General features: G+C 38.4%; 2 protein-coding genes across 3 annotated transcripts in view; one reads left to right on the top strand and one right to left on the bottom strand.

Annotated features, from left to right (window-relative positions):
• Positions 1 to 26,428, top strand: part of LOC134210954 (protein furry) — a 393,572-nt gene that overhangs the window by 146,298 nt on the left and 220,846 nt on the right. The gene's annotated exons all lie outside the window — the stretch shown is intronic.
• Positions 6,524 to 10,383, bottom strand: LOC134215239 (antigen 5 like allergen Cul n 1-like). The gene is made up of 3 exons (XM_062694461.1): positions 10,028 to 10,383; positions 7,397 to 7,644; positions 6,524 to 6,950 (listed from the first exon to the last, which is right to left on the bottom strand). Exons 1-3 carry the CDS (start codon positions 10,307 to 10,309, stop codon positions 6,713 to 6,715), a joined length of 768 nt encoding a protein of 255 aa, XP_062550445.1. The 5' UTR covers positions 10,310 to 10,383; the 3' UTR covers positions 6,524 to 6,712.

The following is a 26,428-nucleotide window of genomic DNA, read 5'->3' as shown; positions in this document are numbered from 1 at the left end:
TCCTTCGGGAGGTACCCTTTCGGTTTAAAGCGAGCGCATGGTGAGTTTTATGTGGATGGCTTTTGTGTACTTGCTGGTAACTTTGATGGCGCCTTAAGGTTACAATAGAAGAAAAAAATGAAAACAAACAAACCTGAACGAATCAAATATTCGGTCCCTTGCAGCGTAAACCTTTTTGCATCTTATTGAACTTTGAGGCGAGATTTTCCGTTATTGCATTTGGGTAGAATCGACCTTTTAAGTTTATATTGTTGGGAATCCGTTTTCAAATAGTTTATTTTGTTTTTATTGAAAACTAAAATGAAATCGAGTTCTTCGAGGAAGAATAATGTTTGCTTTATAATATTACGAATCAATTCAGACGATATAAAGTTCGTCGTGTAACAAAAAGTTCAATTTCAAAGATCACCGGTATGCCAGCGTTATAAATTTATATTTGTCAATAACTTCCACCACAGCCAATTAAGTTTCAGCACCTTCATTTTAGTTTTTGATTCATTGAGTTGATGGCCAAGGCTGCGAAGTAAAAGTGATTCCCGTTGTGTTTGTGCGATATGGAAAACGACAATTCTCTTTATTGTCCTCAGAGGAGACATTGTTTCCTCACCCTGCATCATAAATTCATTTTGCAAACATAAATAACTTACTTTTGAGTTGAACAAATTGATAAGGTAAACTCAATGGCAACAGGAAACAAATTGCTACATTGGTATTTTGTATCCACATTTCAACGTCTGGTGAATACAACGAATAGAAGATTGGTTCTAAATATAAACTCTTACTGCTTGTATCAGGATAATGTGAATGGAAGCAGGATGACAATGAATGTCACCAAAGGTGTAGATAAATCGGTTTCTAGTTGCATTTATGTTGTTGATTATTATTTCTCTAACGAGTTTTCAAGTACGCAGAAAAAAATTCCATGGTAACAATTACTATCTGGTAGACTACGCCATGTTTTCAAAACAACCACAAATTTTCAGTTAAATTAACCATGCATTCGGACAAATTCACCACTGATACAGTTCATGTAACAACATTCCACCAGGACCACATTTGATTTTTACTGCGCGCATGGTAAAATCAAACGGGTTTGTTGTCTGCTGAAATTCGTCGGTGCGTATTCTTAAATTAACCCTCGGAATGGTAGTTCCAACCGCAACATTTTTTTGAGTGTAGCGACAATTTACCTTCTTCGATGCTCGATGGGAAGAGTTCATCAAACATGGTTTGAGCGTCTAATGAATATTCAGGGTACTCTGAATCCGCACCATACACCTGTTCTGGGACTTTTTGATCATAAAACATTTTTTATATTTATTTAAGGTTGTATTTGTTATAGAAGATTCTCAGCAATTCAGTATAGGAACAAACATCGATATCGTATACTATGTGTGATTAATTGAAACTGCTACACGTAGACTTGTGGGAAAAATGGTTTTATTTTATGGTTATCCACATATTATCATTTTTCATTAGCTGTTTAACTGAGGGTAAAATATAGCAGCAAACACAAAATCGTGAATATTAGCAAATACGTTTGCGAAGAGGATAAGTTATGCGTACATTTTGTGTGCTGTTAAATGGAAATAATCGCGTAGGTATTTATTGGCCATCAAATAGGGTAACCGTATCCTTAGTGGAGGTATCATCAATAGCGGAGGTAGTGGGTTTTTAATGAGAATTTTCATAAGTGTACACTTTGCGATAGTTTCAGTTGGTGCGTCGTGTTTCAAACAATGCAACTTACTCTATGATTTCACTTGAACAACTATTGAAAACAATGGTTTTCCTTAATAAAAGTGATTCCCTTGTACCAATAGTGGAGCAACTGTACCAATAATGGCAAGTCTTATAAGAAAAAATTATGGTTAGCACCACTATGGGACAAAAATCAATTTTTACTATCACTAAAGGAACATTAGTGGTGTAAGCATTTTTTTTGTAGCTGTTGATGTTAACATTATTTCATTCACACGATTGAAAAACCCTGTGAATCACCAGTACACAATGGGAACAACTCAGGGAACAACTCCATTAAATAGAGCGCACTCAGTCTGCGGCGTGGGAGTGACTGTTGATTCAAACTCAGATTCAATGAACATATTGGAAACATAACGGCAAAAGCATTTACCACATTAGGATTCATCCGTAGTCATGCCTCCTGTTTCACCGACATCTATTCTGGGAACTTTTTTCAAATGGGAGGAGGATCTTTTGCTCAAACTATTTTGGTCAACTTATGTCAACATAAAGAATAGATTCTGATCTATCTAATAGTAACTACAGTTGTGCAGAAGATGCTGAATTAAGAGAGTATTAGCCGTTTCAAATTAAAAAAAATCCTTGTTTTGTTTAAAAACACTATACTGTTCACTCGCACGCATCCCTCTCGAATATGCGGCACCGGTTTGGTCCCCATATCAGCTGGCATACATTCTTTCTATCGAACGATGGGCACTGCGGGCACCATGGAGGGATCCAACCAATCTACCCCATTACCAGGATAGATGTCAGCTGATTAATCTTCAGGCGCTTCGTACCAGACGGGTAAATCAACAACGAATATTCATCTTCGACCTACTCAACGGTATCATTGATTGTCCAGAGCTCCTACAACAGATCCCAATTAACGTTCCTACACGACGACTTCGCCATTCACCGTTCGTAACCATTCCGCACAGAACGAACTATGGCTTTTACCATGGCATGGCCATTCGATTCATGTTTGCGTTCGTTCAATGATGTGGCTGATGTGTTTGATTTTAATATGTCGAAAACCATGTTGGTCGAAAACCATGTTGGTAAATAGAATTAAAGAAATAGATTAGTTTTTTTTGCCCTTCTCGTACACCAAGGTGTAACGAAAAGGCTATATATTCACATCCAAGACGATATTGTGATAGAAGGTCCGGAGACCTATAGTGTTATATACCAATCGACTCAGCTCGACGAATTGAGATGACGTTTGTCTGTGTGTGGGTGTGTGTATGTATGTGCGCAAAATAAAACTCACTCATCTGTTAGGCACTTATCTTCATCCGATTTGTTTGGAATAAGTTGCATTCGACGGGGAATCCTGTCCCATTGTTTCCTATTGAAAATTGGCCAGATCGGAAAATACGAAAAATACGATTTATATACAAAAAAACACGCTAAGAAATTTTCACTCATTTTTTTAGTATACCTAATGTACGAGAAAGGCACAAACACCGCTAAGTGGATCAATCAGGGTTTTTTTTATTATAAGATTAACAGTTTGGACGAATTATTCGAAGATTATGTTAAATAAATGAATAAATAAATATAAAAAACGTTAACCGTTGCTGAAGTGAGTTTGTTCGCGGACGATACCTTGTTGTTCGTGATTGCTGGTAGCATTCAAGAAGCATATAGTTTACTAAGACCAGAACTGAACAAGATGGCCTAATGGCTTAAGTTAAAGAAATTGGTGTTGAATGTGGAGAAAACGAAATACATGATAATTAAAACCTAAGGAAAACTGATAGCAAATATTGAATAAGTATTGTTAGATAAGATATAGAACGTGAAGATGGCTCATATGCCTGCTATTGAATGAATTTGTTACGAAAATATTGTATCATCAATATTTCGTGACGTTACAACGCGAGGTACTCTAAAAACAGGCTTTTCAATGCGTTGTAACGTTACGAAAAAGTATACCATAACCGATTCAATACGGATTTTTTTCGTCGTATTTCAACATAAATTTTGGACAAACTGCTTTAAAAACGGATGCAAACCTTGAAAAAGTAGAAATATGGGGAGAATATTTGTTTTGAGATTGTCTAAGGCTTCCAAACCATCCTTGAGTTAAGATCTTGATCTGCCTAAACAACAAAGCGTTTGACGGGGTCTCAATACTAATTTTAAGTTGGCAATTGTACTTGAGACATAATTAAACTATTTTTATCAAATCGCAGTGTTACCAGAACATCAACGGTACTCCAAATTATTCTTGAGTTCAGATCTTAGAGGTCTACAAAACCAACAGAGTGATTTATAGGTTCCTGGGCTTTTGTGCTAGTTGGAGCAACCCCATGGGACATTGTTACACCAGTATATACAAATCACAATATTCTCAGAGTTCCTGCGGTACTTCAAATCATTCTTGAGTTCAGATATTGTAGGTCTACAAGACCAACAGAGTGATTCATAGGTTTCCGAGCTTGTATGTTAGTTGGTGAAGCTCCATGGGACATCATTACATCTGTATATACATAATACAACATTCCCAGAATATCTACGATACTCCAAATTATTCTTAAGTTCAAATATTGGAAGTCTACAAGAGATTCATAAGTTCTGAAGCTTGTTGGTTAGTTGGAGAAGCATCATGGAACATTATTACACCATTATATAAAAATCACATATCTGAGGATGTCTGAGCAGCGTGACGAATAATAAAATACGAGAAATGCAAAAATACTAAAAGTTCATTACAAGTAGTGTGACGAGGTGGGAGAGGTGTTAAAAATGGTAATTGTTTTGCGTGACGTACTTTATGGATCTTCCCTAGATGTCCTTCACCATACACTTTTTTTGGCGGAAAATTCATGCTAGACCATCGTAGATCTTCTAGTTGGTCGATTTGAATATAAAAAATTAAACTCATGAACAGTTTGGAATTTCAATGTGTCTATGATGGTGTAAAAAAGTCCCGTGGAGCTATTTCAACTTATAAAAATAGATGGGATGTCGTAGATCTTCATGTTGATCGATTTGAATATTAAGGTCTGAACTCACAGTTTGGAGTTACGTAGATGTTCAACGAACTCTGTAATATGTTTATAATGGTGTAACGAATTCCTGTGGCGCTCAACTCAAAAAAATAGTGGGGACATAGAAGATCTTGTTGATCGGTTTGAATATTTCTGAGCTCAAAGACAGTTTGGAGTGTCATATAAGTTCAACGAATTCTGTAATGTATCCATAATGGTGTAACGAAATCCCGTGGAGCTATTCCAACTCATAAAAATAGTTGACACATCGAAGATCTTCATGTTGATCGTTTTGAATATGAGGATTTGAGTACAGATCTGTTTGGACATTTTGGAGTGTCGTAGATATCGACCGAATTTTGTAGTGTGTCTGTAAGATATTACGAGGTACCGTGGAGCTATTCCAACGTATAAAACCAATGGGGACATAGAAGATTTTGATGCTGATCGTTTTTAATATTAAGATCTGTACTCAAGGTCAGCTTGGAATGTCGTAGATATCGAATGAATTCTCTGGTGTGTCTGTAATGGTGTTACGAGGTACTCTGGAGCTATTCCAACTCATGAAACTATTGGGTACATCGAAAATCTTCATGTTGATCGATTTAAATATTGAGATCTGTACTCAAGGACAGTTTGGAGTGTCGTAGATGTCGATCGAATTCTGTAGTGTGTATGTAAAGTGCTACGAGGTACCGTGGAGCTATTCCAACTTATAAAACCAGTGGGGACATCGAAGATCTTCATGCTCATCGATTTAAACATTTAGATCTGAGCTCAAGGATAGTTCGGAGTGTCGTAGATGTAGAGCGAATTCTGTAATGTGTCTGTTAGATGATACGAGGTACTTACTTGATACTTGATGGGCTACAGCTCTTCGATGAACCTACGCTGAAAGGAGAATCCTTCTCCACTGGACACGATCCTGGGCCAATCGCTTTCAGTCGCCCTGAACATTGAGCGCCCCTTCCACGAAGCATGCGGCCTCTTCCGGGTTCTCTACTAAATATTATCTTCGCTTGACGTTCTTCCAGCATACGGACAACGTGTCGAGCCCACCGTAGTCTGCCGTGTTGTGTAAGCTTAATAATATCCAGCCCTTCATGCACCTAGTACAATTCGCCGAGGATTGTCTGCAGCACCTTACGCTCAAACACTTTGAAAGCTCTCCAATCAGCCTCCTTTAACGTCCATGTTTCATGGCCGTAAAAAGCCACCGGAGAAATCAGAGTAGTATACAGCGCGAATTTTGTTTTCGTTTGACGACTACGGGACATAAGCTGGTTACGAAGTCCGTAATTATTTGCAGCTGCAATACGCCTTCTATCTGGCGGGTAACATTATTATCGCACGTCACTAATGTTCCAAAATATACAAAGTCTTCTACCACTTCAAATTTTTCACCATCCAGCACCATTTCACTACCACCACCACTAACGAACCCACATTGATTGCCAGCGACCATGTACTTCGTTTTTCTGGTATTGATCGTTTCTGGTATTGACTTGATTTTAGTGCAAAATATATGCGCCTTATGGATAACTCCCATTAACGCAAAATGCATAACACAGAGGAAACGAGATCCCATTTTTTGAATATAAAATATCATTGTTCTAAACTCTTGGCAAATATGTCAACAATACGAAATTTTAATTAAAAAAATATTAATAAAAATGATGATAGTTGTCAATAATATTGCTATGATTTCGTGATAGAAATATTTCCGAGAAATCCTCATCTTTCCATAGGGTTGAATAAAAGTCGTTTTTGGATTGATTTTCTTGTAGTATGGGATTTTATTCAATATTGTACGATATGTGCTATAGTTTCTATGACTTTCCAATTTTCAGAAGTTTCTCGCTAACACATTAGTGGCAAATCATGACCCTGATTGCTATCAGTTGCAGTTTGTCTTTAACTGGAACAGCAGCAGCACGATGTTGTCCCACTTGTTGGTCTAGTTGGAAAAGCTATTTTCCGCTGCACAAACAGGAGTGTTTACTGGCACGAGAATAGCACTCCACTGCGGGCTTCTGGCTCTTGGTGTAGGTTTTCTCCCCGATGAAATTACTGTACGAGTAATTGCAAACGAGATAGTGCCTCTGACATGTTTTCTTATTTTCACGCTGCTCCTCGTACGTAATGTAGCTGCACCCGATACACTGTACCATGTCATTGACCAGCTGGGTGAAGTGTCCGATGGGACCGCTGAAAGGGAAGATTAAAATGTGGCACTGACTGTGATGTGTGAAAGTGCGGAGAAAAACCGTTTACAGAGTAACCTCATTTTTAACTGAGTTCGCCTGGTGGGGGACAGAAATTGATTGATTCATAGAACCGCATATACGTTGTCGTTGGGCGTGAAAATGTTGCTGGGTATGTGATGGGCAGTATTTGGGGTAAAAATGTTTAATTTTGAAAATAGTTTTTTGAATCACTTGATTTCCTGTTTGACTAATTGTTTCTTTAACTATGTTTTCCTTTATGAAGTCCAACAGCATGACGTAATTTGAGTTATGATTTTTGCACACCCTACTGGTTCAATATTTATTTATATTAACTTTCCACTCAATTTCAGTTGGAATGTACCCATTTTTCCGAAGAAGGCTTGTTATAAACCGACAGATGAAAAATTGGAATGCCATCACACTTACCCGGGCACTTTCCCTTCTGGGTAGGAATCAGTCATGGCCGGAGTGGTGTTCTTGTATTCCTGGAACCACACATCGACACTGTCAACAATCATTCCTTCCACCGCCAATGGTGTTCTGCCGCAAACCAATTTGGACGCAATGTTCTGCCCGGCAAATGGATACTCGCTCGTGCTGCGACACGAATCGTGGCCATAAACACATTTCATCGTGTTGCACTCGGCCAGGAACTCCAGCTCATCGTTCCACGTCTGAGTTGCAAACCAGTCACGGGGTGTAGTGTGATGTAGTTGTTGAACATTGGCAGGAACAAAAACAAACATTTTATTGTTACATTGAAAAGTACTTTAACTCATTTGTTTTGTTTTATTATGTTGCTTCGTGCATCTTTGTTCTATAAGACCGTCCAAGGGGAATACCACATGCACTTTAGTGTTTATCTTTTATTATAAATGCTTGAATAGTAACCATCATAGTATTCTTCAAGCTGATAATGACCCTCGGAGAAGCATAACAATGCTTATCGTGCTCCTTTTTGCGACACATTTAGTATGCTTGTCAGGTTCAGCTTATCGAAGCAAATTTTAGTGAAATACTTTTAATGGGTACAGCACCACTACGCTCTAGTACCGTGAAGTACCCTAATTTCGGGCACTTAAGATCTGACAAAGTTAAAACGTTTATTGAAAAACATGTAGTGGCCATGTGGGAACATTTGCTACTGCAGCACGTAGTAGAAGGATTCTAGGTTCTCAAAAAAATGTAACTTGCAAACTTAGCTGCTATTTAAAAAAAATTGCAGTATAAATCTGAGACCGTTGTATGATCTTTATTTCGCGCATGAAAATATGATAGTTCCTAATTTCGCGCAAAAATGTTCCTAACTTCGCTCATGTTTGGAATTGAATATCGTTAATGGTTTGATGAAATATAATCAGTTGACCAATAGAAGCATGCATCCATTGTTCAAAATATGCAGATAACGGTATCAGACAGCCGTCAGTGACCCATTCTTTAGTCGAAATGGTATGCCCCTATATTTCGATCCTCTGGAGCTTTGCTTAGATTTTACTTCTTGAATTTTAGTTGACACAAGTCATAATTCCTAATAGGTATATCGTTTTCTTTTGAAATATAAACCGTATTTTAGGAAAAAAGGCATTGTATGAGCAATGTTTAACTGGTGTATTGAAAAAAGTTTTAATTTTAGAGACATCATGTATGAAAGTCCTAAATTCCGCTACCTCTGACATAGGACGTCTTCAAATATGTGTTTCATATTTATATATAAGACATCTTCAATATTATATACATTATCGAAAAAGCTGCTGTAGTTTTATCCTCGACTTAAGTTTAGCATCATTTTACACATCGAATTTGATAGCTATTCCAGGCACTAATCAATAAGATTTTTCAAGTCAACATTAGTCGATGTCGGTGGTTATCCGCCTGAAAATTAAATAAAAAGTGTATGGGAATAAACTCTTCGGGTTCTATTCAGTGTAAAACTGTCCTGTGCATTATATTGCTTTTGTTTCATTAGAATGTTGCAAATGAAACTACGCAACAACAATAATTACTCTTATATACCTAATTTCGCGCACTAAGCGAAAGTCTAAATAAACACAAAATACATAAAATTTCAAACTTTTCAATAGTAATGACGAATAAACATATCCAACAGAGCATAATGGTTACAATTTTTTCCAAAAAGTAGCCACTTTTATGCAGTAAAATCATTTGTTTACTTGGGTCATGTTCTTCGTCTCTGTGCTAAGCACAAGCAAATATGGCGGTCGATAGGAGGACCAAATTGAAATAATTTTATTTGGTGTACTAAACCAAGTTTGTTTTTCAAATTCTTTCATGAAAAACATTTAACAACAATGATATTTTGTAATCCTCCAGATTTTTCAATTTTGACTGATACCTAAAAATAGAAAAAAATAAATGAATTTGTAATGCGCGAAGTTAGGGCGCGCGCGAAATTAGGGCACATCACGGTACTTAGCTAAAGCTTTTATTGAATAGAGTAACGGTTTATGAAAAGGATAGATTTTGCAGGTTTTGTGGCAATTTACTCCTGTCATACAAAAAAGTGCACAGAAAACAACATTGTCAACAGTTTCCAATTATAGGCACAATAAAGTCATACAATTTTGCACTGACCGCAACGCAATCTAGACTGAGAACGTCTTCTGAACGAGACTACTAATCGATTTCATAACTAGGCCAATTTTGCACATTCTGATTGATGTTTCACCATTGATTATAGTTTGTAACACTCAAGCAGATTGTATAGGTTTGGCAAATTGTCAGATTGCTCGGTACATATAATTATTTTGCTGAATTGTGGAAAAGTTACCCGAACTGATCCTGATCCTGATTATTTAGCAATGAAAACAATACCAGAAAATGTTATTTTATCTCCTGAGCAAATTGCAGCCATTGCAGATTTTATTGAGCAAGTTTTATATCTCATTCCTTCTTATCGAATGAACATAAAAAGCAACTCTTCTCGGATAAAGTGATATTCGGTAACCTAATCATTTCCGATCGATGGCACGATGGCGCTTGATGGTACACTTTGGTTCAGAAAAATCCGTTCCTACCAATCATATACGCATTGCTTACCAATTCAATCATTTTGGCGGCCGGCGGATGTGGTTTTATCGTTCCGCAAGCCAATGCGTTGCGGCGTACGTTGTGTTCATCCAGAATCAGTGCCTTCAACTTGTCGTCCAGGTCAATTTTTTGGGCATTTTTACCATCACACAGAGGCCCATAGGTGGACTCTTTGCAACCACATCCCACATTTGGGAGTGCCCCGGGGCAGGCACTGCTCTGGCAGTATTTGTCCGACTCGGATGCACCCAGATGCACCATCACTGCTAGCAACACGAGGGAAATAACCATTTTGTAGAACTTTTCTCGTTAACTGATGGCGGCGCCTCGTGCAACGTATTGAAAATTTATTGTTGTTCGCACTTGTGAAGGTATATCGGACTACGGAACTTTGACTGTTCAGCAGTCATTTATAGTTTAAGCGAATATGAATAACCATTGTTCGCTGGTTATCGAACGTTCTATAAGCGTGTCAGTCGTGAGCTGATATCCAGCCACGTTTAAAACGACTGACATTAAAGATGATTGTTTCAAACTGTGTCGTAAGTTTTGTTTTATCGGAAATCTTTTCAATAGTACCATTCCCTATTGCATCTGGATTTTGCTATCAGAGCGTTGTATTCGAAAACTTATACCGCTATCTGATAGAATGGATATTGTGTATCATGAAAGACAACATTTTAGTAGGTAATTTTTAACTTAATTAGAGTCGATAGCAGATTTGTAGCTGTTCTATGTAGATAATCCTTATCATTATGGTTAGGAGAATCTAGAACTCCCCTGGGTAAAAGTTGGTAAAATGGTCACTGTTGAGTCTTAATTCTAATAGTTTTTATATACTTTGAATTATTTAGTTTATTTATTACCAAATTGTTGAAAATTATCAATTGATCGAAATGGTTCATAGTTCAAAACGTTTAACAAACAATCATCAGAAATGTTCAACCTACAGCCAACAACTAGATGATTAGAAGAGCTTGTTTAAAGAAAACGCCAAATACATTTTGTGGACCTATGACGGCACTCCACAGCATCGGCATCACCTTTAAACAAAGTTCTGAGGTAATGTTTTAAAAATATTTCTTGAACTTCCATTTGATGATGGGCTTATAATGTCATTGATCGATCCTCGTGTCCTTAGGTGATCAAATTATTAGTCATGTAGAGAGGACTCTACTGATCTATTGTCCGGCGCATCAGACGTGGAATCCGCCAAAGCACTTCGCCTTCAAGTCACTGCCATGCTGGGTTCCGCTGGATTTTTACTGCAGAAATGGGCGTCGAACGCTCCAGAAGTCCTCCATGATGTTCCGCCAGAAGATCTGGCCATCCAACCTCTCCACGATCTGCAGGATGAGCAGATAATCTCCACGCTCGGCCTATTGTGGGATCCAAAGGCCGACAACCTTCGATTCAAGGTAAAAGTACCTCTCCCGGCGGCCATCCTTACCAAGCGGAAGGTAATGTCGTACATCGCCAAGATTTTCGACCCACTAGGCCTATTGGGTCCGGTCATCGCGAAGGCAAAGCTTTTCATGCAGCATCTATGGGCATTGAAGCATGACGGTATTCTTTGCGAGTGGGATTCTCCATTGCCGGATCAGCTGCAACACGAGTGGAAGCAGTTCCATACCACGCTTCACATTCTAGCTACAGTCCAAGTTCCTCGCTTCGTGTTTTCGTCAGTCGGTGCTACTATCCAGCTTCATTTCTTCGCCGATGCGTCCTCCGTTGCATATGGAGCTTGCTGCTTCGTCCGCACGGAATCGGCGGAAGGTATACGAGTACAGCTGTTGACATCGAAGTCAAAAGTCGCGCCGCTGTCCACGCATCAATCCACCGCAAGACTAGAGCTCTGTGCAGCACATCTAGCAACTCAGCTCTTCAAGAAGGTGGATGCCTCGCTCAAGACCACCACCACCGCCTATTTCTGGGCCGATTCTAGCACCGTACTTCAATGGCTGCGTTCGGTTCCAACCCGCTGGAAAACATTCGTCGCTAACCGCGTGTCGAAGATCCAGGCCACCACAAGTATAGACCACTGGAGGCACATAGCTGGTTCCGAAAATCCTGCCGACGATATTTCGCGCGGCCTCAATCCAACGGACATTATCAACTGTTCCTGTTGATGGCATGGCCCTTCCTGGCTCGCACTGTCACCTGAATACTGGCCCAAGACCGTCATCGACCAGGAGACCCCGGCAGCGTCCGAAGAAGGGCGCAAAGCACCGATTGTGGCAATGACCGCCGCACAAGCAGATTTCTGTGGAGACCTGTTTTCTCGTTACTCTCGCTACAACAAGTTCCCAAGCAACACACTTAATCATACTAAGGTATACCTGATAGAATTACAACAATTTTGATCGACTGATTTTTGATTCAAAAATTTCTGTATAACTCATGTATAACGAAAAAAGCGCAAGAGGTGGAGTCAATATAAAACATATCCAAGTTACATTTGATACATTTTTGGAACACATTTCAAACCATTATAAAACAATGATCGAAATGTAAATAAATCGGCCGTGACACATTCATCGACAACTTGGAAAACAATTTGGATTATTTTGTTTTGGATTATTCATGATACTAACTACCAAAAAGTATACATAATCATAGTTCAGATTCGGTGTTTGATTAACGGAGTTACGTCTTGCGGTTCTAAATTTATGACAAACCTTAACATTCTAGTTCTGTATTTTTCATGCGCCACGTATAAATTCTAATACTGATGCATTAGATTCGACAATTTTGTTTCTAAATCTATAGCCATATTGGTTCACGAGTCATCATGTTTAGGGTTTCCAAATATGTTTTCAAGAAGAATGTTTTATTCTGATCTATTTGGGATTCATGGTGGCTCTGTTGAAGCTTTATAACAGAGCTATTTAAAGCTTTAGTAATTAGTATAGGGCATACAGATTCACGCCAAATATGGTAAAACATACTTTCAATCTAATATTATGAAATACATAAAAAAATTCATGTTGCAACAATTTTTTATATTATATTTATTTTATACAACAATATAGGACACAGAACTTTCGTGAAATCCGAGTGTTTAGTTCTGTATTGAGTGAAGAATTGGTTGTGTTTTGATTGGCAAGCAGTAAAGTCGCGCGATCCGAGATTTTGTCCAGAAAATAAATTAGTTATTGTGCGCTTTTATTTTGCATTCAATATTCCAATAGATCGTAACACATACCAAGGAGAATCTAAATAATTCTTCAAACTATCCTAACACCATATCCCCAGACAATCGAGAGTAGGACTATCAATCCTCCTTTTCCCTTTTGACCGTGAGGAAGTGATCGGCGCCATTAATGTCTGAAAATACGTGACCTTCCAAACGTGTACATTAAGAATAGGCTCAATAGGACTTTTATTTGCTCCAAATAAAGAAATAAAGAAAATGGATAGCTAATCACAAGCTCCATTCTGTACAATTCGCAAGTTTTTTTTCTTTATTAAGGAGACTTTCAGCCCGAGGCTGGCTCGTCTCCGATTTTGCAAGTTCTAGTCAATCACGGAGTAGTAACTACGAATTGTACAGTCATAATGCTAACTGGAACTTTAGTTAGCATTGCGAGTAAAAGCGTAGGATTGCCAATCCGAAGATGACGAGTTCAATTCTCAGTCCGGTCCGACCCCTTGGGAATAGTGTATCCATTGTATACTTGCCACACAAGATACACATGTACTCATGCAATGGCGAACTTAGAAAAGCTTTCAATTGATAACTGAGGAAATGTTAATATAATACTAAGTTGAAAATCAGGCCAATTCACAGTTGGCATGTAGAGCCATAAAAGAAAAAGAAGAATGCGCAAGCTCAGTAGCAAGATTCGAGGGCATCGAATGTTTTATTCGCATTTCCATCTGTACATAATATTGAAAAACCATTGTTTTTTGAACTTATAGAAATCGGAATATGTGTACAAAATAATCTTCTTCTGAAGTAAATCCTCAAAAATTCTCATCCAGAAGAAATAGATTTTGTACAGACAGATTGTTGGTGGTATCAGACTTGAAAATTATATTTACTTATTATATTTTACTGATGTGATGTTTATTTAAGAATAATCAAATTGTTTGTAATGAACCCGGATAGAGGTGAGAAGCAAACTATTGTTATTATAATGTTTTTATAATGCTAATGCTAGAACAATTTAATACTATTCAAAACAACTAGTTGCAAAAAGATGATTTTTTCAGAACGACTTGTACGTTTATCCATCGAGGCTTGCCGAGTTTTCTTCTACCCAGAAAACACCGATAGAAATATTAGAAATAATTTTTAAAAAATCTACATAGGGTATCTGTTCCTATATCAATAACAATAAGTCAATGTGCACGTAAAATACATTGATTTCTCACCCAATTATAAAGTACCGTGGAAATAGTTATGCTCAATTCACATAATTTTTAATTGAGAACAATTTGGTGACTTCAAAAATGAAATAAACATCACATTCATGAAGTATTTAACTGAAAAACATCATCACCACCATGCACCCATTTCAATAACATTCTAAAATAGTTAATCCTATGCCTGTACCTATTTTAATAACACTATTTCCAACATAAACTACACACACTATTACTCATGTGTACACGTAACGATATGATTGCAGTGATGCCGAATTCTTCAATGCTTTTTATTTATGTAGGAACAACTGAAATATTATTAGAAATATAATTTCTAAATTACAGTTTTTGTTGCAGTTTTCCATCTAATCAGTTCAATTTTATGTTTGTCATAATTTATCGTTTCGATATACCTTATTTTACAAATATGTCAGTTGAGTTTCACAATAAAAGTTCATTCAAGCCTTTTTGAAATAAAAATCTAAGTCGGCAACCCTTGAGGATACAAGTAAGATGTAAACAGTTTGGAATACGGACAAGAATAATTGAGACGAAGTTCGAAATAAACCTATATCAAACTATAGGAAATCGCGTTCGTTTTTCAAATGTAATTAAATTAATAGTGAAAATGTGATGTGCTTTATGTGTTGTGAAGTGAATTTCATAAGTAAACATTTGTTTTAACTTGAAAATGAGTGGAAAACAACGTTGTGAAAACAGGTGTATCTGCTAGTAGCAATCAAGCAGTGCATCAAACCAACAGCTCAGAGGTATGAAAATGAAAACAAATGTGTTTTATAGTTTTGTTTTTAATAATTTGAGTCTTGTGAACTGAAATAGAATTTAAACGGAATTTTAAATAATATTCCAAACATTGAAGAATGTTGCCCATTCATTATTGTGTTCGTTCGATGTGGAAAATTGTAATAAAATTGATTTTCAATTTGGTTTAGTGAAGATTGTGATTAATATACGGGCTGTTATTAATATGGGAGCATTTACCCTATTTTGAAGCGGATTTTACGAAATTATGATTATGTGCATGGCTTTGAATGATTATTTCCAATACGTTTTTTGTCAATTTTCGGCATATGGGAACCCTATCCATGTTTTCGGATATTTATTTCTATGTTTTAGAAAAGTTTCCCAACAAACGGATTAATAACGCCCGATTGATGACAGCTACGATTGAAAGTATTAGATAAGTAACATTAGTGTTTTTCTGCAACAATAACAAGTCGGCAGTGTTTTATTACTGTTCCAAAATAACTTGACATACTACGTTTTATAGTTATGCTTTAAATAAGTTTTTAATCAGTTACAACTCAAATAATTAGAATCCAAGTGTTTTTATTCGGTTAAATTGAAACATTGGCTATAATGTTGAAAAGGATAACATTGAAGACAGTTTTATAACTATTTCAAAACTTATAGTTACCCTCAATCTTAGATGTAACTCATTAACAACCATTTTTCATATTTTTCTAATATCATGATGTTGCATGTGTTACTTGGGTTACGTCGAGTTGTTGCATTCTGCGGCCGCTATATCCAGCGATTGAAGGAGCGCATAGAGTTGCGCAGTTCCGGATCATCTCTTCCTCCGTTGGCCATTAGTAGCCGATCCAATTCAACGTCCATCGTACCACTCACCACTTCCGAGCTCCAGCACGCTGAATACCTACTCTGCCGTTTAGCGCAAAAGGAAACATTTGCTGAGGAGTTTCGTAAAAAATGTTTATGCCAGTAAAAGTCCTTGATGACTGTGTCTTGCTGCAAAAAGATCTTTGCAATTTTGAAAGATTTGTTAGTGGAAATGGACTTAGCGTCAATGCAAGCAAATGCTCGGTCATTACCTACACCAGAAGAGTTCGGCCGATATCATTTACCTACAGTTTAGGTCATGCAATCTTGCAACGAGTAGATAGTGTTCGAGATTTGGGCGTAACAATGGATCAGTCACTGACATTTAACGAACACATAAACATACTCATTAAGGACACATTGCAACTTTTTGCTCTCACCCGACGGTTTGGACGTGAGCTTACTGATCCACATGCAATTCTCACAATTTATTTTAGCCTCGTTAGGACTAAACTGGATTTTGCGAGTGTGGTGTGGCGGCCACAATATGAAGTTCATATTCAACGGTTGGAGGCAGTACAGAGAAAGTTTTTAGGATTTGCTGTGAGAAACCTTGGATGGAGAGAAGAGTTACCGGTGTATAGTCTAATAAATCAAATCAAATCAAATGAGTTGTCGGATCTTTCGAATGGCGAACGTGTCGCCAAGTCATCATCGCTGAAGTGGTTGAAACCTTTTGTGGATGAAGACGGTACTCTTCGCGTTGGTGGTCGCCTACGTAACGCCGCACTATCCGTCGCAAGCAAGCACCCGATCGTTCTGTCCGCCAAACATTCGCTGTCTGCTCTGCTGGCTAGCAGTTTTCACATTAGCCTACTGCACGCAGGACCACAACTCCTGCTAGCCACTCTCCGTCAGAAGTTCTGGATCCTTGGCGGCAGAAATCTTGTCAAGTCCGTCTTTCACCAATGCCACACTTGTTTCCGATCCAAGCCCACTCTAGTCCAGCAGAGCACAGCCGATCTGCCGGTATCGCGAGTGTCGCCGACGCGTCCGTTCTCCGTTTGCGGTGTCGACTATTGTGGGCCATTTTACGTGAAGTCAGCAGTACGAACCCACGAAAGTCTACGTGGCCATATTCATTTGTTTCACGACCAAGGCGGTCCATATCGAGCTTGTGAGCGATTTATCGACTCCAGCGTTCCTAGCTGCACTCCGTCGTTTAGTCGCCCGCAGAGGAAGGATCGTCGAACTCCATTTGGACAACGCCTCTACCTTCAAAGAAGCTTCGCATGCACTCAACCGAGTCTATCGCATGTTGAAGACTGAATCCGCCGATCGAAACCAAATTTTTGACTGGTGTTCCGGAAACGAAATCACCTGGAAGTTTATTCCACCACGAGGCTGCAGTCAAATCGGCGAAGCATCATCTGCTGAAGGTAGTCGGGAACGTTAACCTTGCCTACGAGGATCTATTGACCTTGTTGGCACAAGTCGAGATGTGCCTGAATTCTCGGCCCCTGACACTGATACCGGAGGACCCAACCGTCCTAGACGTCCTGACCCCAGGACACTTCCTTGTCGGAAGCAACCACCAAGCGGTTCCGGAATCCAACTGGAAGGAGACCGCCGACAACCGTATGGACCACTGGGATCGCACCCAGAAGCATCTGCAGCAGATCTGGTCCCGCTGGTACCCCGAGTACTTGCAACAACTGCAGTCCCGTGCAAGTAAGGGTTGCAATCCGCCCGTCACCATCGAGGTGGGCGCCATCGTCATCATCAAGGAGGACAACGTTCCGCCAGCAAACTGGTTGCTGGGAAAAATTGTCAAGCTCCACCCCGGAAAGGATGGCATCGTCCGTGTGGTGACCCTCAAGACAGCGAACGCCAACGAGGTGGTGCGCGTCGTAGCTCGCATTGCACTGCTTCCGACACCGAGAACAACGTAACAGAAACCAGGTAGAGCAACCCATTGTGGGAGAACTTGCTCGATGCTCACATGTGTTTCTGCAAAGGTAATTGCAGGTCCAATAGTTTACCATTCTCTCGTAAGATCTACCTGGTCTTTTTCTTTGTTCCCGGTAATCTACGTCGTCCGCTCACCATCATCAACCTGTTGTGCCTGCAAACCCTCGAATTCGAATGCCAACCGGCTCGATAGCAACGTTCGTGACTGGATGACAACGCCAGCTAACCCATTCATCGAACTACATCGAACTAGAATTAATATTTTGAAACAATCCTGTTTCAAGGTGGCCGGAATGTTAGAAATAGTGATATCCGATATTTAATTTTTTTAATTAATTTTAATTTTTTTAATAATATTTAATCCGAACTTGAAAGTTACTTGATAGCTATTTCCAGACAGACCGTCGTTTTTCGTGCAGCTTCAAACTCATTTGCTTAATAAAATGTTCAGATGGATTTACAGGTTTTGGGCCTTTCGACTAGAAGACATACAACTTTTCCAAAGTCTGACCAACTGAAAAAGAATTTGCCGTTGAACGCATCCCTTAGTTTTTGGTTAGTAATGCTAACGATGGTATTTAATGTAGACGCCTGGTCGCCTGGTCCCTACATCGCATGCTTCGGATGGTTCCACCCAAGCTTCACGAAAGACAAAGCTGAAAGGGAAACTCTGCAGTAGAGGACTTGTGAGCGAAGTTTAGAAAGCATGTGTACACTTGTCCGCCATGAATGCCATATCGCTTGTAAGTAGGTACTGCAAAAAAGATGCGAAAAAAATGGGTGTGAAATATCACACAATAAATATAGAAAGAAACAATTGGGTGGAGATAAAAAAAGCAGAAAATGGGGACCAATACGACCATATTTGTTCATGCATTCATTCTGGCTTCCTTATTGAGCTGAGCTGTGGAAGGGTTCCTAACTAGTAATAAAGTGTGATACAAAAAAAAAGATCCAAAACTAGTTAGCGGTTACTGACGAGGGTTTGGTGGAGGGACTGGGAATTGAACCCATGTTCATTCGCTTGTAAGGCGAACGTGTTGCCAACCACGCTAAGGGATCCCCCAAATACATACAATTGATATAAGAGTACATATTGTTTAATGTTTGTTTCGGCATATGAGATGTTGTAGGATATCCAAATTGTACAGGAGTTTGAATCCAATGGTCTACCGAATCAACCACGACTTTCATGATGTCCCCAGCCACGGTATCAACCCAATCATGTCCTCCAAGTATTTGTCTCTCATATGCGTCTCAAATCCAGGCATGTGAGATGTTGTAGGATCTCCAAATTGTCCTGGAGTTTGAATCAAAAGGTCTACCGTATCAACTTCTATGGTGTCCTCAGCCGCGGTGTCAACCCAATCATATCCTATGAGTAATTGTCTTTCATTTGCATTTCATATCCAGGCCTATGAGATGTTATAGGATCTCTCGCCTTCCATGATGTCCCCACTCCCCAGCCGTGGTATCAATCCAATCATGTTTTCCGAGTATTTGTCTTTCAATTGCACCTCAAACCCTGGCATATGAGATGTTGTAGGATCTCCAAATTGTCTTGGAGTTTGAATCAACTGGTCTGCTGCCAATTTGGAGACCCTTAAAAAATCTCATACGCCAGGATTTGAGACGCAAATGAGAGGCAAATACTCGAAGGGTATGATTGGGTTGATACCACCTTTGGGGACATCATGGAAGTCGTGGCTGATTTGGTAGACAATTTGATTCAATCTTCAGGACAATTTGGAGATCCTACAACATCTCATACGCCGGGATTTGAGTCGCAGATGAAAGACAAATACTCGGAAAGGGACGGCTGGGGACATAATGAAAATCGTGGTTGATTTGGTAGAAGATTTGATAAGAGCTCCTGAAAAATTTGGAGATATTACAACATCTCATATGCCTAGATTTGAGATGCAAATGGAAGACAAGTGGGTTGAAAAACAAATAAAAATGATTTTGAATTTCTGAAGAAATATCGTGCATAGCAAATAAAAAATTATCTCATTTCTTCAACATTTCCCACGTGCGGCGTCTCCCCTTGATGTGTGGCATCTCACCAGTATATGACTTTTTTTTAAATGTAAATAGTACAGCCCGATATTTTTTGTTTTGCAAATGACTTCTACACTATGTAGTACGATCCCTAAACTACCAAAAACAATTATAATAGTTTTGATGTAACGTATTGTTTTGGAGAAATATCTATTTTAAAAAAGGGTGGCATCTTATCCGGATTTATCCTATACATATGCACATAAAGGGAATGAATGGATCCCATTTGCGCTGGGGGAGGGGGTGGGGCTTCAGAAGTAGAGGGGTGTAATTGACATGGAACGAAAAAATATTGAAAAACTTTTCACTCATTTTTCTCAAAACTAAGCTTTTGTCACTTACACCCCTTCGCGTTTGATCCCTTGATTTTTTTAATGGAAGTTGAAGAAGGTGAACCAAAAACGAGAAGGCGCTGTATATGTAAACATTTGCAAATGCATAAGATGGTAAACGTTTAATTTATTAAACTATTAAAGTAAATATTGGGTCATTTCAAAGCAGCATATCATTTCAGGCATTGAAAGCGTGAGTGAAGTTGACGAGCATTGATCTAATTGAATCATAGCATCCTATGCCAGTGAGTGAACAGCCTTGCTCAGATGGATACCAAACAATGATTATGAGCGATCATGCGTAAACAACGAGCAAAATAGTTCGCCAAGCCAAACTTGGTATGGTATCCAGGGAAGCTACGATTGGAGCATTTGTGTTAGGCTCGCTCTACTAGAATAAAACCAAAACACATCAGGTGTTCTGCTTTATTCACTCTGCTTTCAAGTAGCTGGGATGGAGGAGAGAAAGCATCAAAGCCTCCCATGCAGTGTATAAGAGTTCCATTCTCATATCGGACTTAATTTTCCTAATGTCTGAAAAGATTTTTCTAACAGCGTGTGGTAACAACACTCATTGTTAGGTTACCAAGTGATTTGCCTCGCTCAGTTGTCTCCCATTGGTGAGCGATGAAGATCTTTAAACATTGAATCAACGAACGCCAAATTTCATTGATCTAGAAAGCATCAGCGATTAGGCCGCAGTAGAGCATCAAGTTGGCATAAATTTAGCCGATTTTTACTCATGATCTGATTTTTTTCAATGCCTGATCATTTGTTACACTTTGAAATGTTTCCGACGGTCTACAGAAATAGGCTTTAAGGGTATATGCGAATGGCTACTAATACGACGAAGAAGGACGGGAGATATATAAATAATAAATTTTCAATAAGAAAATTATTTTGAGCTTTTTAGTGGAATGTCTTCACTTGTCATAACATGAGTTAATACAATCCCATTGAATTCCACCACTTAATTGTATCTTGACCAAGGAATGTAAAATAACAACATTGCCAATGACAACGACATTATCCTCTCTTGTAAATGTTGGGACAAACTCAACTCGCAATAAGCGTTTGTCCCAAACTGCAACAGAATAGGACAATTATCGCCTGCCACGCATTTTGAGAAGTAGTCGGTTTCCGATGATGTTTTTGGTTAAATTAGTATCAGTTATCATAGATTAGACATAAACTTAACCATCTGTTAACATGATTTGCGTTTTACTTCTGAAATAAACAAGTTATCGCAGTTTGAAAAGTTCACAACAATTACCTCTCCATGTTTGTTGCAAATAAAATGGAACGCAACAATGTCTTTATCCTCTGCAGATGGGGACAAAGAGTTATCGCTATTCTCTTTTGTCGCTTGTTTTTTGCATTTTTCAGCGACAATTACATTCCTTGATCTTGACAGATACGTATTTCGACCTCAACAGTAAGGCCGTCTTCAGTGTCTCGTACTTGACTCGACTTAAGTCGTATCTGTCAAGATACAATTAAGTGGTGGAATTCAATGGGATTGTATTAACTCGTCTTATGACAAGTGAAATTTTCAATATTTGTTGGTACGTATGGCTTTAGATTATCGCACATACTCGTGACGGGTGTTTCTCGTTTTACAACAGAAGAAACATTTTTTTATAATTCTTAGGAATCAATATACGTAGTTCCCTTTTAATAGGATCTTAGCATGGACGGAGCTATACTTATCCTATAGGGGAAACTGGGTAGACTTGATCCCCTTTTCTGATTTCCGATGTATCTCAACCAAAAATAAATAAACATACGCGATTTCCACACAGACTCTCTGATAAATATAGTATTTAACTTTACTGATGTATGACAGTCCTTAAATTATTGTTGTTATTGATACACAATGGATTTTTTGGAGTGCTGTCAAAAATCGACTTTGAAAATATTTGGGGGAAATTGATCCCTCTCCAAGAACTTGCTTTGATAAAATTAGAATGGTACCCTCAGATTTTTTAAATATTTTCCCTTCAAAATACGCGGAATTATCGAATTGCTGTGCGTATACTTGAAAGTTTTTCGTTATTGAATTCGACAGCACATGAAATTTTAAAATTTGGGGAGACTTGATCCCCTTTATATGAGATCTACGCAATAAATATTTTTTCCTGCCAACCCTTCATCAAATCCGTCAAATCTACAAAAAATTAGAAGCCTAAGAACGGTTTTTAATTTTTTTGATTTTTTTCGCCAAATTTTTGTATGGGTGACTAATGGGGGATCAAGTGTCCCCATATTGAGGCAATAACTTCAAATCCAAATATACTGAAACTTTGATAGAATGTTGACATTTTCTTCAGTACAGATCAATAAGCATATTTATGGCTTGTTGCTGTGAAAAAACGAAAGCATTTGGTCATTGTTATGAAAAGTTGTTCAAATTTTGCGTGGCCAATAAAAAAATCTTTAGGAAGGTCAAAACATACAAACCGCCCTGCAGAATTAATAAGGCTGTCAATCCAAAAAATAACTCACCACATAAAGGTCATTTGTCTAGAGGATCTATACTAAAAAATACGCTAGAACAAAACTACTTTAGTTTTCGATAAAACAGGGGGTGATCAAGTCTCCCCGGGGATCAAGTCTACCCACCTTCCCCTATGCTCAAACGGTGCTTCTTGGTGATCATGTTCTATACGCGAATGTGTCCATGTGCTAAATTTGATCGTCAGCTCCAGGTTAACATCCAAAAGTATTGGTACGCTTTCGAGCAAGTTCGTGTCGTCGTCTTTGGTGGTTACCTTCAGCTTGTCCTCGATATCGTTTTTCCGAATCCTTTCATATTTATCTTCGATTCATGTGAACGTGTAATCCATCGTAATCCATCTCAAATATATCTTCGATTCATGTGAACTTGTGGATGCATGCAACATTTTGGCCATGTGAGGGGTTTTGGGACATTTCCATTCAAACTTTTGTTTTGTTTCGGTAGAAATAACTTTTTATTTTTCGGTAAAGGACCACTCGAAATAGAATTCTAGGAAAATTCAGGTGATGCAAATTCTTATACAATTTTTGAGCATGAGCTTGATTGACTGCTCGTAGTTGCTACTCCATTATTACCAGATCAGCTGTTCTTGCACAGGGAACCAACAGATGTTTGCTTGGGACTAGCTCACATCTTCAATGTACAAGTACTGGTGATCTCATTTGTTAGGTCATACTGGCGCCTGCCACGTCAGAATGCTAGTCATAGTAGGGAAGTGGGAGGAAACGATGATGCAATCACTCGCCCACTGCAAACCGAATATACCTCTGCACTTGCCACGAGTTCATGCGGAATTTGTTGGATTTTTTTTGGGTTAGGTTCGAGAGGCGGAGTCTTAGTCTGAATAAATAATAAATAATCGAGGTCCGTCTTGGTTAACGAGCTGCCAATGTGATAGATAGGAGAAAGCAACTGATGGAATTTCTAATTGGATGTTTGGAAACGCGCTTTATAGTTCGTTTCCAATTCTAGCAGATAACTGTTAGAATATTCAAGTTGAAGGTATAGGAATTGAGATGGAAACGGTATGGAAGTCCATTTCCAGTTCTAGCGATTGCTAGAACATGAGAAATATAGAGAAAGATACAAAGTAGGAGAATGGAACGGACCTGGGATTGAACCCACGACCTCCTGTGTATAAGGCAGAAGCAGTAGCCATATGACTACCAAGCCCGCTTTTACAAATTCTTATACAATTTTTTAGTACCAAAACTAAAGGTAGAAGTAGTTTATTTTTACAAGCCAAACTATTAAATATGGTCTATTGAGAAAATTGTTTAGATATGTCTCACTTGCCCCATATATGAAAACTCCGGAGCAAGTTAAAATTGGATATTTCATAAAATTCAGGAATGATAGTCAAAAAGCCAATGATGTCAAAGTCATATTAAGTCATAATAATTATTCATTGACAAGTTTTAGCGAACAGAATATTACAATTCCAGCTTAGAATGTTCGTGACAATTGTTTTCCAACTTTTTAGTCCATTTAATTAATACTATTGCGGACCATTTATAATTTCAATTACTACACAATTCATGAAATAATGAGCAAACTAAAAAAGCGCGACTTAAACTTTTAATCGGTCGGTAATCATTCAACAAAAAAAAAAAACAACCTAAAATATATAATCTTAACCGGGGACGACAGTTCGGTGTTTTAAAAAAGCACTAACACTAAGTTTAACAGAAACTACGTTTATTCACTAATTAAAACGCGAACAGAAGTAATCACGGTCGTCGATAAAGAAAAACTGAACAAGCATGCCGGGGTTGATGGCAGTATTTATTATATTGATATGCTGATGCGGCACATTGATGCACCTCGTCGATGATTGGCTGATGGGTCGATCGTCCGATATGCAGAAATGATGACTGCTGTCCTTTATTGCTGATCTGGCTCTAACAGGAGGTCAGACATAGCGTAATTCACCGGGGGGGTGAAAAAGTGGCGTCCTCGGCGCTTTGCGTGGTTTCCTCAGAATTTGTTGATTTCTTGGGGTTGATTTTCCTCGATGTCCTTTTATGGATGGTTCTTAAATGAAGGAAGATTAGGTATAACGTGAAGGTTAATAGGATAAACGTCATGGAGGTTCCTCCTAGTAGGCTCCATCTCCAGATGTGGTCGGTTTGGTGCTGAAGAAGTACTTGATCCAATTTGTTCCTATTCAGAAGTGTAACTTTTTCTATCTTTGCAACGTCATGTTGTTTAAATGTTTCGCTGGTAATCCTTATATTGTGAAGCGCTCCTTGGATGGTTTCGCTTTCGCTAATTTGTTCCTTTGATGTAAAGTTGTGACCTTTAAACGAAATAGTGCAGTTGGAAAACGATATTACAAAGTTTCCTGTTAGGTGTCTGTTGATTGGTCCACAGTCAGATTGTAGTTCATCACTTTTCGCATTTGTAATGAGTAGTTTGTTGGGGTTTATTAGCTTAAATGTGTTCTTTTCATTGATTTCCATGATGCATTGTGATTCTGTTCCCATAATCAATGGGTAAATGCATGAATCTTCAAACTCTTTGATGTAGCTGTGCAGCTGAACGTAGTCTTCGGGTTTAGATGTTGTAAAGAGTTGTTTCAATTGCTTGATTAAAAATTGAGGGTAGGTTTTGATAACAGTGTTGTTTTGGCTCAATGGGAAGATTCGAATAATTGTGGATTCCTCTTTCTCTAACTCTGGAACATGTAGAATGTAGAGTAAGGTGTTTTCGCTAGTCGCCATTTTTGGTGTAACAAAGTTTAATGCTTCTTCTGGTATGTCTAACTGGACTCCTTGATTGGTTAAGATGTTTTTGATAAGAAAAATTTCCTTGCTGGATAACATCTTGCTATTTGCGACGTGCATCTTAGAAAAAAGTATAGCTTCTTGAATACTTATCAGGATTTTGTTGAGTGTGTCTATTTTCAGGATGGTGGTGACAATGTCGAGCTCATCGAGGATTATTTTGTTGATTTGTTGTTTTTCAATAATTTGGTTGATAGTGGTCGTTAATTCTGAGATTCTTTTGCCGATTTGATGGTTAACTTTGACTTGATGGTTATTCTCGTTGGTTAGTTGGTGAAGACTTTTGTCGATGATTCTAAGATCTTGGGCGTCAGGACTGCCCGCTATCCATTTCCAGGTGGTGCCTATGATGTCCCACCGTTTAGTTCGTTTGTGCGATGACGGTTTAATTTGTAAGAAGTTGGAATATAAATCTCGTATTTTGTATTTGCTAATTTCGATAAGAGCATTGTTATTCATTCGTTTATGGTATACTAAATTAGTAAGCTGGTTAATAGTGAACTCTATCTCTGTTAGATTAATCGGATTTAGTATGCGAATATTTCCAGTTTGAATACGACAAGGTTCCTTTTCTGCATCAGTAGTAGATCTTTATGAAGGTTCCTAATGGTTAGTTCATGGCATGAGATTTCCAAAAGTAGAAAGATGGTTCCAAAATAACGGAAAAGTATCTGTAATCAGAATTTAAAAGGTATAGTTCATTACAATTTTTTCAATCTTTTGATTTTGTTTTTGTGACGCTTAATGTTTCGATTGTTCTTGAATGTCTTCTCTCTTACTTCATTCGCGT

Source organism: Armigeres subalbatus, chromosome 2 (genome assembly GCF_024139115.2).
Source record: "Armigeres subalbatus isolate Guangzhou_Male chromosome 2, GZ_Asu_2, whole genome shotgun sequence".
Taxonomy (NCBI): Eukaryota; Metazoa; Arthropoda; class Insecta; order Diptera; family Culicidae; genus Armigeres; species Armigeres subalbatus.
This window is presented reverse-complemented; position numbering and strand designations above follow the sequence as displayed.